At 39.3% G+C, this 13,350-nt stretch overlaps 1 protein-coding gene across 6 annotated transcripts in view; it reads right to left on the bottom strand.

Moving 5' to 3' along the window:
* Napepld (N-acyl phosphatidylethanolamine phospholipase D) overlaps nt 1-13,350 on the bottom strand; it is a 97,722-nt gene that overhangs the window by 27,219 nt on the left and 57,153 nt on the right. For all 6 annotated transcript variants that reach the window (XM_059257227.1, XM_059257228.1, XM_059257232.1 and 3 more), the window contains one exon: nt 3,782-4,088. In XM_059257227.1, the coding sequence (XP_059113210.1) occupies nt 3,782-4,088 (307 nt within the window). The remainder of the gene's footprint in view (nt 1-3,781; nt 4,089-13,350) is intronic.

Raw genomic sequence — 13,350 nt, 5'->3', positions numbered from 1 at the left:
AAGATGTGTTATGGTGCCTATCTAGAACACCCAATGGTCTAATAAAGAGCTGAATGGCCAATGGCAAGGCAGGAGAAAGGATAGACAGAGCTGTCAGGCAGAACGAATTATTAATAGAAGGAGAAATCTGGGAGAAGAGAGATCTAGGAGCAAGAGAAGGAGAAAGACATCAGGGGCCAGCCACCCAACTACACAGCAGCAATGGAGTAAGAAAGAAAGGTATACAAAACAGAGAAAGGTAAAAGCACAGAGGCAAAAGACAGACAGGTTAATTTAAGAAAAGCTGGCAAGAAACAAGCCAAGCTAAGGCCAGGCATTCCTAATTAAGAATAAGCCTCTGTGTGTGATTGGTTTATTTGGGAGCTGGGAGATGGGTCCCCGAAAAGAGCAAAAACAACCAACAACATCCCTCCAACCTTAAAATGTTATTAAAGTGTTATTTTTTCTCCCCTCTATTGGTGACTATGAGTCACACCAACAATCAGACAAGGTTATGGAGGCAACAACAGTGCAAAGCAACAACATCCCCTGAACAATGTGTGGCCTGTGAGCTGACACACTGCCCTAAAGTTCTAGAACAGACAGGGACCAGCAATGGACCAGGAAAGAAACTCTTTCTTACCAGGCAACTAAACTATGCTTCCTGCTTATGCCCAACCCATTAATGCATACATTAATCATATGTTTCTTCTACATCACTTTCATATATGTAGGTAAACAAATACAGTGTAGTATAATGATATATAATAATTCTATGCAAATATTATTTTCATTTCAAAGTAATGACTTAAGGCTATAATCTTCTCACTAATGCTAGCCTCCCAATATCTAACAAAACAACTTCCAGAAATCTGATTAAATTGGAGTTGACCTCCAGTCTTGGTTCTTCACCTACTTTCCCATGGTTTTGTTTCAAGATTTGGGAAACTGTAACTGCCATACTTGGATAAAGCTCAACCTTTCAGCAATTGTTTAAACATGTTTAAACACAATGTTACAATCAACCCTGAAATAAGAGAAGCCAGCATATATATGATCTAAATTTAGGCTTTCACTGAAGACAAGGAAGAAATAAGACAGGGAAGAGGTGAAAAATAAAAATGCAAACTAGAGCCAGGTGGTGATGGTGGCACACACTTTTAATCCCAGCACTCAGGAGGCAGAGGCAGGAGGATCTCTGTGAGTTTAAGGCCAGCCTGGTCTACAGAGTGAGTTCCAGGACAGCCAGGGCTACACAGAGATACTCTGTCTCAGGAAAAGCCTTAAAAAAAAATAAGGAAACACAAACTGAAATAGTGCAAAGATGTTTTTCTTTCAGATTGTACTGATGGCATATTCAAAGATCTGAGTCCCCTTGGTATCTTTCTAATACCTGCCTTTAAAAAGAAAAGCTTCACTGAGGAATGCAGCCACACTTCTACCACCCTCACTTCCCTGCCCTTTTCACTGTTGCACTTATAGTTTGATTTTGTCTGGTTGGTTGGTTGGTTAGTTGGTTTGGTTTAGTTTGGTTTTTCCCCAGATAGGGTTTGTCTGTGTAACCTTGGCTGTCCTGGAACTCAAGAGATTCACCTGCCTCTGCCTCCCAAGTGCTTGGATTAAAGATGTGTGTGACCACCACCACACTGACATTTTAAAACTCCACACAAGTGCCTTATTGACTTGGTTTATTCACTCTTTAGCACATAATAGAGTGTGCCAAACACAGCATGTGCTCAGTAAATACTAGCTAAATAAATGAGTGAATGGACAGACTTGAGTTTGTAAGATCCACGATGATATAGCCAATGGCAATGTACTTATTTACATGCATGTATTCCTCTACAGCTTTTATTAGTTTCTCAAAGGGACAAATAGTCCCTTAAAAACCACTGGCCTGGCAGGTCCTCAGAGAGTCAACCCAGTTTTTAGAATCTCTCAAATTATTAGAATGAAGAGATATAATTCTACCTTCATCCAGCCACTTACTCTTTGAAATGAAACAATACTGAACCTATCATTGCTAACCTCTATTTTTAGAAGCTGTGGAGAGAAATTTATACCAAAAAAAACAAACCAAACCAAACCAAACAAACAAACAAAAAACCCAGATAGCTCACCTCTCCTGACCTTATACCCCTAATCCCTCTCCTCCTAGTTTCTCCTCAGAAGTTCATGGGGGGGGGGCAGGTATGGTGGTGCACATCTGTAATCCCAGCACTCAGGAAATGAGGCTGGAAGAGCACAAGTTCACGGCTAGTGCTGGCGATAAGTAGCTTCTAGGACAGACTGAATTACATAGGGAGCCTGAGCCTCAAAAACAAATGAACAAGACACTCTCCTTGTTCCTTTGTCTCATCCTAAAATGCTCCAAATACTAATGTTATATATTAATGTCTAACCTAATTCTAAAAGGTCCTTAAAAAATAATATTGAGGCCAGGCATGATGAAACATACCTATAATCCTAGCACTAGAGTTTACAAGTTTGAGGCCAACCTGGGCTACAGAGTAAAAGCCTATCTCAATAAACAAAACAAAACAATTTATTGGGATCGAGGTTTAATCTCTAGCACAGCAAATATATGCATATATATGTATGTATGTACATACATATAGATAGATATACTATATATAGATTACTATGAATATTTCTAGCATCAAAGTGATAGAAGGTTTCTTTTCTTCCCTACTTCCACTCCCCTTTTTTGAGACTGTCTTTCTGTATAGCCCTGGATGTCCCAGAACTCACTATGTGGATCAAGCTGCCCTTGAACTCACAGATATCCACTAGCCACTGCTGCCTAAGTACTGGGATTAAAGGTGTGCACTACCACACCCAACATGATGTAAGATTTTCAATCCTATATCCTTTAAAGAAAAGCATGCAACATTTACCAAGTAGATCTAACACCAAAATCCACCTCTCTACCCATAGCCCCTTACCTCTTCCCATTGTAGATCAAAGTCTTCAGGCATGCCCCTAGTCTTTTCATATCATCCCTCTACTCACAAAGTCAGATACCCTGCCCCTAACTCCCCAACAGCCAGGCAGGATCGGAGTTCAAGGAAGATGATAGGAAGTATAGGGGAAACTAAGAAAGAATCTGAAAGGAAAAGAAGATGCCACTGTAATGGGAACCATCACCTACTCATCCAGCCCTGCCAAAACACATCTTACTCTTCTAGTATTCTCTATGCTAAAGGGTAACAAATTACATCCTTAGTGAAGCTACTGTAGTTGGAGGCAATAAATTGTAGTCAACCTTCATAGCTCTGCAAGGGATATCAAAAGATTTTTTATAGCATTGGTGGCTGAGTCCAAGGATTAAAGGCACACTCTAGGTCATGCCTTACTTTGCAGAATCCATATTCCAAATTCTTATCAGCCTGTTACTTTCTGGAATACACCATGTAATTTCTCACCTTTATAACATGGTTCATGTGATCACCTGACCTAGAAAACCACTGCAAAATAGCTTTCTAGAACCAGCACACATACTCCTGACAACCCCTACCAGTCAAAATTGACTACTTCCACCCCTCTGTTTCTAAAGCACTTTACCCCAGCCTCTGGCTACAGATGAGAAGGGATTATTTACACACGTACTGTGCTGCTAAACTAGGAACTTGAGGATATGAGTCATAGGATTTATTTGTCTCTTCAAACTTACCATTATGTCTTACCTTACAGAAACAGCTCAAATCGATAAATAGAGGGTCATACCTCACAGAAAAACTAAATCATATATATGTATTTAAAGTATACACAAAGCATTCAGAAACAGCTAAATGTTGCCTACCTCTTTGGAACCTGGAACACTGCTGTGATTTTTCTCCATTATCAGCCATCTAAGAACACTTGGGATAGAGATGTTTTTCCATGTTGGCCATGGGTTAACAAATCTCCCATCTTTTCCTTTCTTCGATTTAGTTACATCTTCCTCTAGTCTATAATCCAGTTTGAAGCTTTTCCTGGAAAACCTGGAAGACACATTTCCTCCTGAATTCTGTACTGAATTTTGGCGCTTCCTTACTGTTTCTTTAGGATATTGATAGCTTGTCATTGGAGACTGGCTGTTTTCATTTTCATCCATGTCCTTTGGTGAGCTTTAAAAAGGAAAATACAAAGGGAGATTACCAAGTTTAACAAAAAGTCATTGTAGTAGTTTAAATGTAATTGGCCCCCATAATAAGAAGTGGCATCATTAGGAGGTGTGGCTTTGTTGGAGCAGGTATGGCCTTGTTGGAGGAAGTGTGTCACTGTGAGAGGTAGGTTCAAGCCACGACCAGTGTCTCGGACCACTTCCTGTTACCTGTAAGTAAAGATGCAGGACTCTCAGCTCCTTCTCCAGCACCATGTCTGCCTGCATGCCACCATGTGGTATCATGATGATAATGGACTAAACCTCTGAAACTGTAAGCTGCCACCCCAGTTAAATGTTTTCCTTTATAAGAGTTGCTGTAGTCATGGTGTCTCTTCACAGGAATAAAAACCCTAAGTTAGTCATTAAAGCATATTAGTATAATTCTCAGACAATAATACTTTCCCAACCTTATAAGAATATTGTTTGTATTAACTCAAATATTCTTGCTGCAAAATACAATTTTAAAATCCAGTATTACGACTCGCTAAAAAGAAAAGATGTTTGCCTTCCAGATAAACATTCCATCCAAGCCTTTCAAAACTCCCTTCACTGTTGTAACCTAAAACAACATTATTTCCCTAGCCAGCATTTAGACATAAAACTGTCTGTTTCAATGTCATTCTACAGAGTAAACAGAAGCACTATTATGATTTGGGTACAAAGCACCCCTCAAAAAATGTCATGTGTTAAAGGCTTGGTTCCCAGCAAATCTGTTCTCAGAGATGGCGCTTCTGACAAGATCATGGGGGCTCTGCCTTCATCAATGAAGTGATCAACAGAAGGATTCAAAATCTAATCCACCATTGGGAGGTGTAGGAATTATGAAAGCTGGGGCCTGCTTTGATGGAGGGTGCACACTGAAAAAGAGACATGTTCCTACCTCTCCCTAGCCTCCCACAGGCCCATGTCCTGCCTCAGTGTCAGCCTCCCACAGGCCCAGAAACATGGAGCCCTCTACTTTGTACAGAAACCTCTGTGAACCACAACAAATATTTGCTCTTTTTAAATTGCTTCCCTCAGGCACATATCACAGAAAAACAAAAAGCGAAACTAATACAAGCACCTTTCTGTATCCATAATTGCAAATGTTCTTAACAACAAGGAAAGACCTGCTTAGTTTCTTAATGATGCCACAGTAATTCAAGTGACTTACATATAACCCTACTAAGCTTAGTCATTCTCATACTGATGATAATCTACAATCAGAAACAGCACATTAATTAACCTAGTAACAACATAAATTTTAAGTAATTCAGACTTAAAACTGCCAAGACACTGCAGCATCCTAACTTTGAATAAATTTCCCACTTTTTCTGCATCTTGATTTTTTTCCCATCTATAAATGGACATAAAGACATTATTGGTTCCTAGGGTTACTGAGAAGATTAAAGCATCTAAGTCAATGAACACACCAGCTCAGACAACCTTAGTTGCTACCCCTGGCCTTGTCACCCTTATTCAAGACACTGAAATCCTTGATTGTGAATCATGCAGGAGCAAAGTTATTTAGAAAAGGAAAAATAACACATCAAAAGTATGAAGTTACCTGCTATGAAGAACTTCATCTCCTTCCTTTGACTGTATTAAGCAGACACTTGCTTTCTAATTGTTTAGAATCAATGCATACATAATTACACACCTTATAACCCTTAAAAAAAATAACAAGCACAAATTACAGAAAACCAAATGTTATTTTCATGGCCACAGGGGTGTGAGAGAAAGAAAGGAAAAGAACACAGACCCCAAGAGGAACAGCCCCCAATCTTGTTTCTCTAACGTGAGGGGAAACAGTCAACCATCTGGAGAATCACCACCGATGAAGAGAAACCGCAGCTAACAAAAGCCTCAGCAAACACTGTTAACCAGACACCACTCTCGGGGCAGTGCCTGGCAGCGAGAGACAGGCTCAAAGGCTTCATGTCCTAGGCAAACAACCTTTCTAATCCTCCTTTTTCTCACCTATAAATACCTACCTACCTACCCTGTAGAGGTTTCAGAGGATCACACGATATAATGTACGTTAAGTACTTGGTACACACAAATGCTAATTCTTTTTTCTCTAACCGGTTAACTGACTAAACATTTAAATTCTTTATGTTCTAAGGCTTAAGTGTTCTGGGTGAGGTGCCTCAGTTCCCACAGACTCACTTTTTGTCTTCAAATTTAAGCCTAGACTGAAGCCTTTACAAAGACAAAGACAGTGACTATCATTTAAGTTCAGCTCACATCAGATGAGACAGTGAGTTTACATAAGCTTACATTACTATGTAAACAGATAATACATCTCATAGGAAGCGCTTACTTCATGCTACCTTTTGTGATAATGAATAGCTTCTGAGATATATGTACTTGTTACTTATATACTTATATGTCTATATATTTACACACCTTTTAATATGGACATAGATTGTAATTGTACTTACTAATTAAATTTTGGCATGGATGCAAAAAAAAACAGGAAAAAAGAAAAACAAGTATTTTGCTTCAAAGACCAAAATGCTACATCAAAATAAGGTTTGGGGGCAATATTTAGCAGTCTCCTATAGCTAGGACATACAAAGCTAGAAAGATGTATTTAGAGGAGGAGGCCACCCTTGCACCTGGCCAGCCACATCAGGAAGGCCTGTCTATACTGTGGGCAAATGCAGAACACTGAAGATGCTTAAAAAGGGTCCTGAGGAAAGACAACTCTAGTAACAGGATAAAAAAATGAAAAGAACAGTGTAGAAACTAGAACCAGGGAGCTGGGTGTGGTGGCACACTTCTTTAACCTCAGCACTTAGGAGGAAGAAACAGGTGGATCTCTGTAAGTTCCAGGACAGCCAGGGCTACATAAGAGACCCTTCTCAAAACAAACAAACAAACAAACAAACAAACAAAAAACCAACTTAACCCTAGAGCCAGGAAGCTGGATTACTGAGTATAAAAGAGAAGAAGCTTGGAACATCCACTAACCGCAAATCACTGACTACATGTTCATACATTCCATTTAAATTAGGGCTGTCAGGAAGCCCTGAAGTTAAGGATCATAATCTCCAGTTTTTAATTGACATACCAAAAGCAGATAGCCCAATCAACAGAAAATGAGACAACAGCAAAGAGGGAAAAAAATCATTAAAATAAATCCTAGAGTTGAGTTGATAAAGAAGCTGAAGTCAGTAAGATGTGAAAGCATTTGGATGGTTAGAAATTTTGGAAGCTTGTGGATGAGGTAGTAAAGTGGAAGGAGTCAGACCTGGCAGAACCCCAGTCAAGGCAGATTTATGACATGCTGAAATAGGGTCTAATGTCACGGGGAAGCAAGACTCCAAGTACAAAAGCCAATGCGCCCAAATGGAAATGGGCAATCATGGGATCCAAGCTGCTAAGAGGCTGCTCAGAATAACAGTGAGAGCACAGAGAGGGGTCTGGAGAGTGAAACACACTGAGCGATGCTTGTTCCCTAGACAACAGTTTTCCCCAGTGCCTACTCATTTTCCTACCTCTGATTCCCTCAGGCTTTCACTCTAATCAATCTAGAATAAGTCTGCACACCACATGACCATCTTCACTTTATACCTATGACCCCTACACAAACACAGACGTAATCTTCAGGGGTGGTCTTTGACAGGCCACCTCATGCAAACAGGACAAAAGAGAAAGGCCCCAGGGCTTCTCCTGCAAAAGTCAGTAAGATGGTTCATAAAGGGTTAGGCTTCTGGTCCTGCTCATGTTCCTCTTGCCTCCAAACACCAGCCCTTAACCTATGTTCCTCAGATGTGTTAGCTCCTACCTTGAGACCACCAAGTGCCTCCATAGGGATTGTACATGTGATTTCCTAGCATCTGTGGGATGGGAAAAGAGGTGCATGAAAATTAGTAGTTACAGGATTATCTAGTACTTCCATGAAAGATGTCATGCAATACTAATGATGACACTACATGCATGCAGTTCTCTGCAAGAGAATGAAGAGGAGAAGGATGAGAAGAACTGAACCATTACAATCTGGAATGATGCTTTTGGAGGCAAAGTCCTGAAAGGCCATTCAGTGAATGTGAAAAATGACAACCTGAGCCCAATACCATGGGGACATAGAGAGCCTGCCTGAGAGCTGAGTCATGAGGTGAGAGGGCCTCTCACTCATCAACACCAGCCTCTGGTCACTCCGTTAGTGTCTACAGCAACAGTCTCACAAAGGGCATCATTAAACACTAGATGAAATGACAATAAAGTTAGAAATGAAGTGTATGTATTCAAAAGCTCCATATTTGAGCTTTTCATGCACAAATCTGTTACAAAAAATATGACAATTTCATATAGTAACTACCAAGTACACTGAGTATTAATTGCTTATTTAATAGCAGAAGGACGCATCCCCTACATCTCTAACCAAAGGGAGGTCTGAACCATGACATTTGGTAAAGAAAAGCCAGCCAAGTACAAATATTTTACTTCAATAACTGCACACATGGGTAAAATGCCTTCTAAAAACAAAAATTCTTTATTTCAGAGTTGTTTCATACATTTGACATTTAAAACGTGCCAACTCCAAGAATTGAATGTACTGCTTTATCATTTGAAAAGTTTGAAAAAAACACAACAGTACAACATATGTTTGGGGCTTCAACATTTGCAAAAAATAAGGAAGCAGCAGATTAGAATTCCTACAACACACATTTAATAAATACCAAGGGACTATTACACAACAATAATGCTGATGTTACATCTGGAATATTCTGAACTATATTTTCATATATCAGGCTGAATAAAGCTACCCTTACAATTTTATATTTGTTCACCTTTTCTTTATTTGAAGAGAAGAGTCCTTTTATTACAATGCTAGATAGCATAGGTTAAAAAATAACAGCATCCCAATTCTCTGAAATAGCGATAAAAAATTTCAGAAGAGTCGAATGAACACTACCCATCCTTGACATTCAGTAAGACTCCAGGAGAGACCTCCGATAGATGCCAAGAAAGTTGATGTGTGGGTGAATATGCCCACGCCTGGGACTACACTCTATAACAAAAGGAGAAATGTTCTGTGTGCAGAGTCCTCACTACACCACATACATCAACCTAGAAAGCAGGACATTATCTGTCAATTACATTTTTAACTTATTCTTTCAACTTAATCAATTTTGCTGAGAAACTACAGGAAACCAAAGCAAGTAGGACGTTTATACAGCATGTAGAAACACACCTTATGTGAGGTATAACAACACTTAAACAGTTATTGAGTCAAAAGCATTCCAAAATCATTATATATGTACACACACACACACACACACACACACACACACACACACACACACACATACATATACCATGCATCTATACATCTGTCAAGCAATGTTTTAACAAAAAACAAGGACCCAGGACCCTTGTTTAAACATAATGGCCTCTTTGTAGTACTAAAATGAACAAATGACACCGTGGGTTAGTATGTTGAAGTGTAAGACAAGCACAAGTTGTTATCTGTACTAGGATTTATATTCAGTAAAAGCGTGAAAAAATATGACATTTTTGCCTCATCAAGATGCTACCCAGATGAAAGACAGTCTCAAAACATAAGACAAATTTGCTGAAATTCTTCCATTTCTTCCTTGATAATGTATGGCTCACAACCATACTTAACTTTTATGTAACAAAAAACTATGAAAATATTTGTTTCCTTACACCTTACGTAAATCATACAATTTGCTTGTATTTAAAAAAATTCAAATCTGTCTCATAAGATTCTAATCTAGTTATAGACAAAAAACTACTTGGACAAATAACTGACAAAAGAATATTAAACAAAAGTATGTAAGATTCAATTGTAAATTCTGAGAGGAATAAATGCAAATATAATTCAACTCTTTGGAATACAAATTTGAGAACACATTTTCTTTGCAAAAGTAGTCAAGGACAGTGGGTGCCCTGACAACTGGTGTCCCTGACAACAGGTGTCCCAACAGTGGGTGTCCTGACTGCACATTGCCAAAGGCTTTAAATATTCTTAACTATAAAACTAATTCAGTATATTGAATTAAAAGTCACTTCACAGCCTATTAAAAGATTTTAAATTACTAAAATATATGAACACTCTAGATGACTCCTCTACACGTTTTTCCTTTTATGTAAGTAAGAAAGTAAAGATTTGATAACAATTAGAAGCAACAAAACAAGATAAATAGCCAGTTTAAGAACAAAGCCCCTGGGGAGTCAGAGCACCTGTTGCTCTTACACAGGACCCAGGTGTGGTTCCCAGCATCCAGATAGTGGCTCACAACCATACTTAACTCCAGTTCCAGGGGCTCCCACACCCTCCTCGAGCATGAGACATGTACATGGTACACATACATACCTGCAGGCAAAACACTCATATGCATAAAATACATGAATCTTTTTTTAAAAACTTGTAAAAACACTACTTAACACAACTGGACAATTCAGGATAATTATGTTATGGCAAATTTAGAAAATATGCATAAAAGTTTCTCGAAATGACATAATTATTCTTCCTTTAATACTTTTAAATAATACTAACCACAAAATGTAGATTTGTTCCTGGTAGTAATAATACCTAAATGCAATATAGAATTACATAGTTACATAGTTGAAGAGGTTGGTGGATGAGGAAAGAGACTAAGCTGATACTTAGTGGAACCTGAAACCAAGCTCAAAATATGCTAATGATCTTAAACGTTTCTTCACTTTTCCTTAAGCCAATGTGGGTATTCTTTTCCTCTACTGACTCTCACAATTACACTAAAAGAAAACTTTCTGTGCAAACGCAACCCATGAAAAGAAATGGAGAACGGGTGTCTTTGTAGCTCCTGATAGAAAAGAGAGAGCAGCAGTGCATAGCTTGATTGACTTTGGTCACTGCTCCAACCTTGACTGCATCAAATTCTGTAGCCTTTAAAAAGTCACCTAACTTTGCTGGGACTCGCTTTCATTCACCTATAAAATTAGATGACTGGGTCATAGCGCTAAAGTCCCTTCCACCTCTGGAACTATAACAACTTTTAGCTATGCCAAGACTCAGCTTAGCCTACCAAGCACCTGTCTCATCTGACTGAGGCTTGCCCTAGCCAGCCCCTCCCACTTCCCCAAGCCTGAGGAAGCTCTCTGTGCACTTGCCCTAAGCTGACTGGAAAGAGCTTCACAAAGGATTGTTATCTGAGGACAGACATTGCAAATGTTATGTCATGGGTTTAAAGATAGGCCAGTGGTCTTTCAGAGCACAAGAAGGCATTTCAGAAGAGGCTGTATGGCAAATGTGACACGGACACTAAGATCTAACTAGAGAGTGACTGTGCTAAAGTACCTGTCATGTCATATTTAACAAACACTGTTTGAAAGACCACTTAAGATCTAGTTTCCCAAGTATTAAGGGAAGGGGGAATGGGTAGGGGTGGGAAGGTAAATTTAAGCTCCAACCCAAAGCAGCTATACAGATGTTGGCTTGCTGTCTATCATGTTGATGGAAGTCAGCTTTGAAGGATGAAAATGGTAGTCTTTAGAACAAAGCATTTCCAAAACCAGTGACTCAAGTTCACAGAACTGTGAACTTGGCAAGTAGCTCACACTGATGGTCATGTGATACATAGGGTCAGTGATGTTGAAAAGACTCATAACCTTCTGAATGTATGGCCAACAAGGGACTTTATGTGTGTGTTGGACCGGACGTGAGGGGTGGGGTATAAAGCATGCAAGTCACTAAAGGTTGCTAGAACCCAGAATTTACTTTCTGAAGTGGCAGGATGGCAGATTTGTTATTCTGTTCAAGATGCCATGTGTGTCACATCCTTTCAAAAAAAGGAGAAAAAGAAAAAGGCATTACTGGGTCAGACCCTGCCCAACCATCCCCTGCCTCTTCAGCACAGACCAAGCATCAGAGGGCGGCCTCGAGGCAGTTTCAGGTCAACTAATAAAACCACAAGGTTCAAACAGGCAGAGACCCTTAAGTTCAACTCAGTACACTCTGCAAATAAACAGAGAGCATGTGGCAAATTATAAAAGCATATTTTCAAACAGAACATAATTAAAAAGAATTGACTATCAGGAAAAATCACAAATATTTAAAAATAAATAACTTCAACTGGGTAGAGGTGGAACAATCCTTTAATCCCAGTACTCTGGAGGCAGAGGCAGGTGGATCTCTGAGTTCATGGCCAGCCTGTTCTACAGAGTGAGTTCCAGGACAGACAGGGCTGTTACACAGAGAATCCCTGTCTCAAAAAATCAAAAGAATTAATTAACTAATTAATTAATTAAATACTTCCAAACTTTGCCACTTATATTTCTTTCTATGCTTTAGTTTCATAATTCTTAGTCCAGTATCTGGCACACAATAAATCTTCAATAACTATAAACCACTGTTTTATCACATTCTAAAACACTGATATACATGGACTAAAGACAATGGCATAAATAAATGGAAATGGAATCAACTCTGGAATGCGTCTTCATTTTTATATCTGAATAATGGAGATCCTAGTATTCTTGGAATTCACACCAATCTTAAAAATAAGAAGACCATTGTGCCCAAGACTCCTACCAGCTACAGAGCCCCTTCTGGATTCATGTGGAGGCTCTTGTAAGCCTTGAGAGTCTCTTAGTTTTGAAAATAATCATCTTCTCTACCTTCATCTCCCTTCACTGTCCCCTAGAAGCAAAAACTGCAAACTTCCAATACTAACATTGACCCAGCACTTCCCACAGGGTTTGGAGCCCCAGCTAAAATTTCCACAATGGGAACAGCACAAAAGGCAAGCAATGTCAGCTCTAAATAAGTCATGCCTACAGCATTTCAGTGTCCTGCCTCTTCATTCAAAGAGTGCTTATCTCAGTACTTCCCAACTCCTCTCAATGGCCAAACCAAGTTGACAAGGATCTTGAGGGAGCAGGAGAGATGGCTCAGAGGTTGAGAGCACTGGCTGATCTTCCAGAGGTCCTGAGTTCAATTCCCAAGAAACATATAGTGGCTCACAACCATCTATAATGTGTTCCAGTGCTCTCTTCTGCCCTGAAGTGCAGGTATACATGCAGGAAGAACACTATATACACAATAAAGAAGTAAACCTTTTAAAAAACAAAACCAAAAACAAGGATCTGACTTCCAGCATGTGACTGATAAGCTTTCTCAGAATATGTCTTGTCCAGCTTGGAACAAAGTCTTATGCCTCTGATTCTCAGTGCTGGCTGCACATCAGAATTGACTGTGGGGATGTTTGTTTGTTTGTTTGTTTGTTTGT

The sequence above is a fragment of the Peromyscus eremicus genome, chromosome 3 (genome assembly GCF_949786415.1).
Source record: "Peromyscus eremicus chromosome 3, PerEre_H2_v1, whole genome shotgun sequence".
Lineage (NCBI taxonomy): Eukaryota > Metazoa > Chordata > Mammalia > Rodentia > Cricetidae > Peromyscus > Peromyscus eremicus.
Note: the sequence above shows the minus strand (reverse complement) of the source record. Positions and strands in the feature narration are given on the sequence as shown.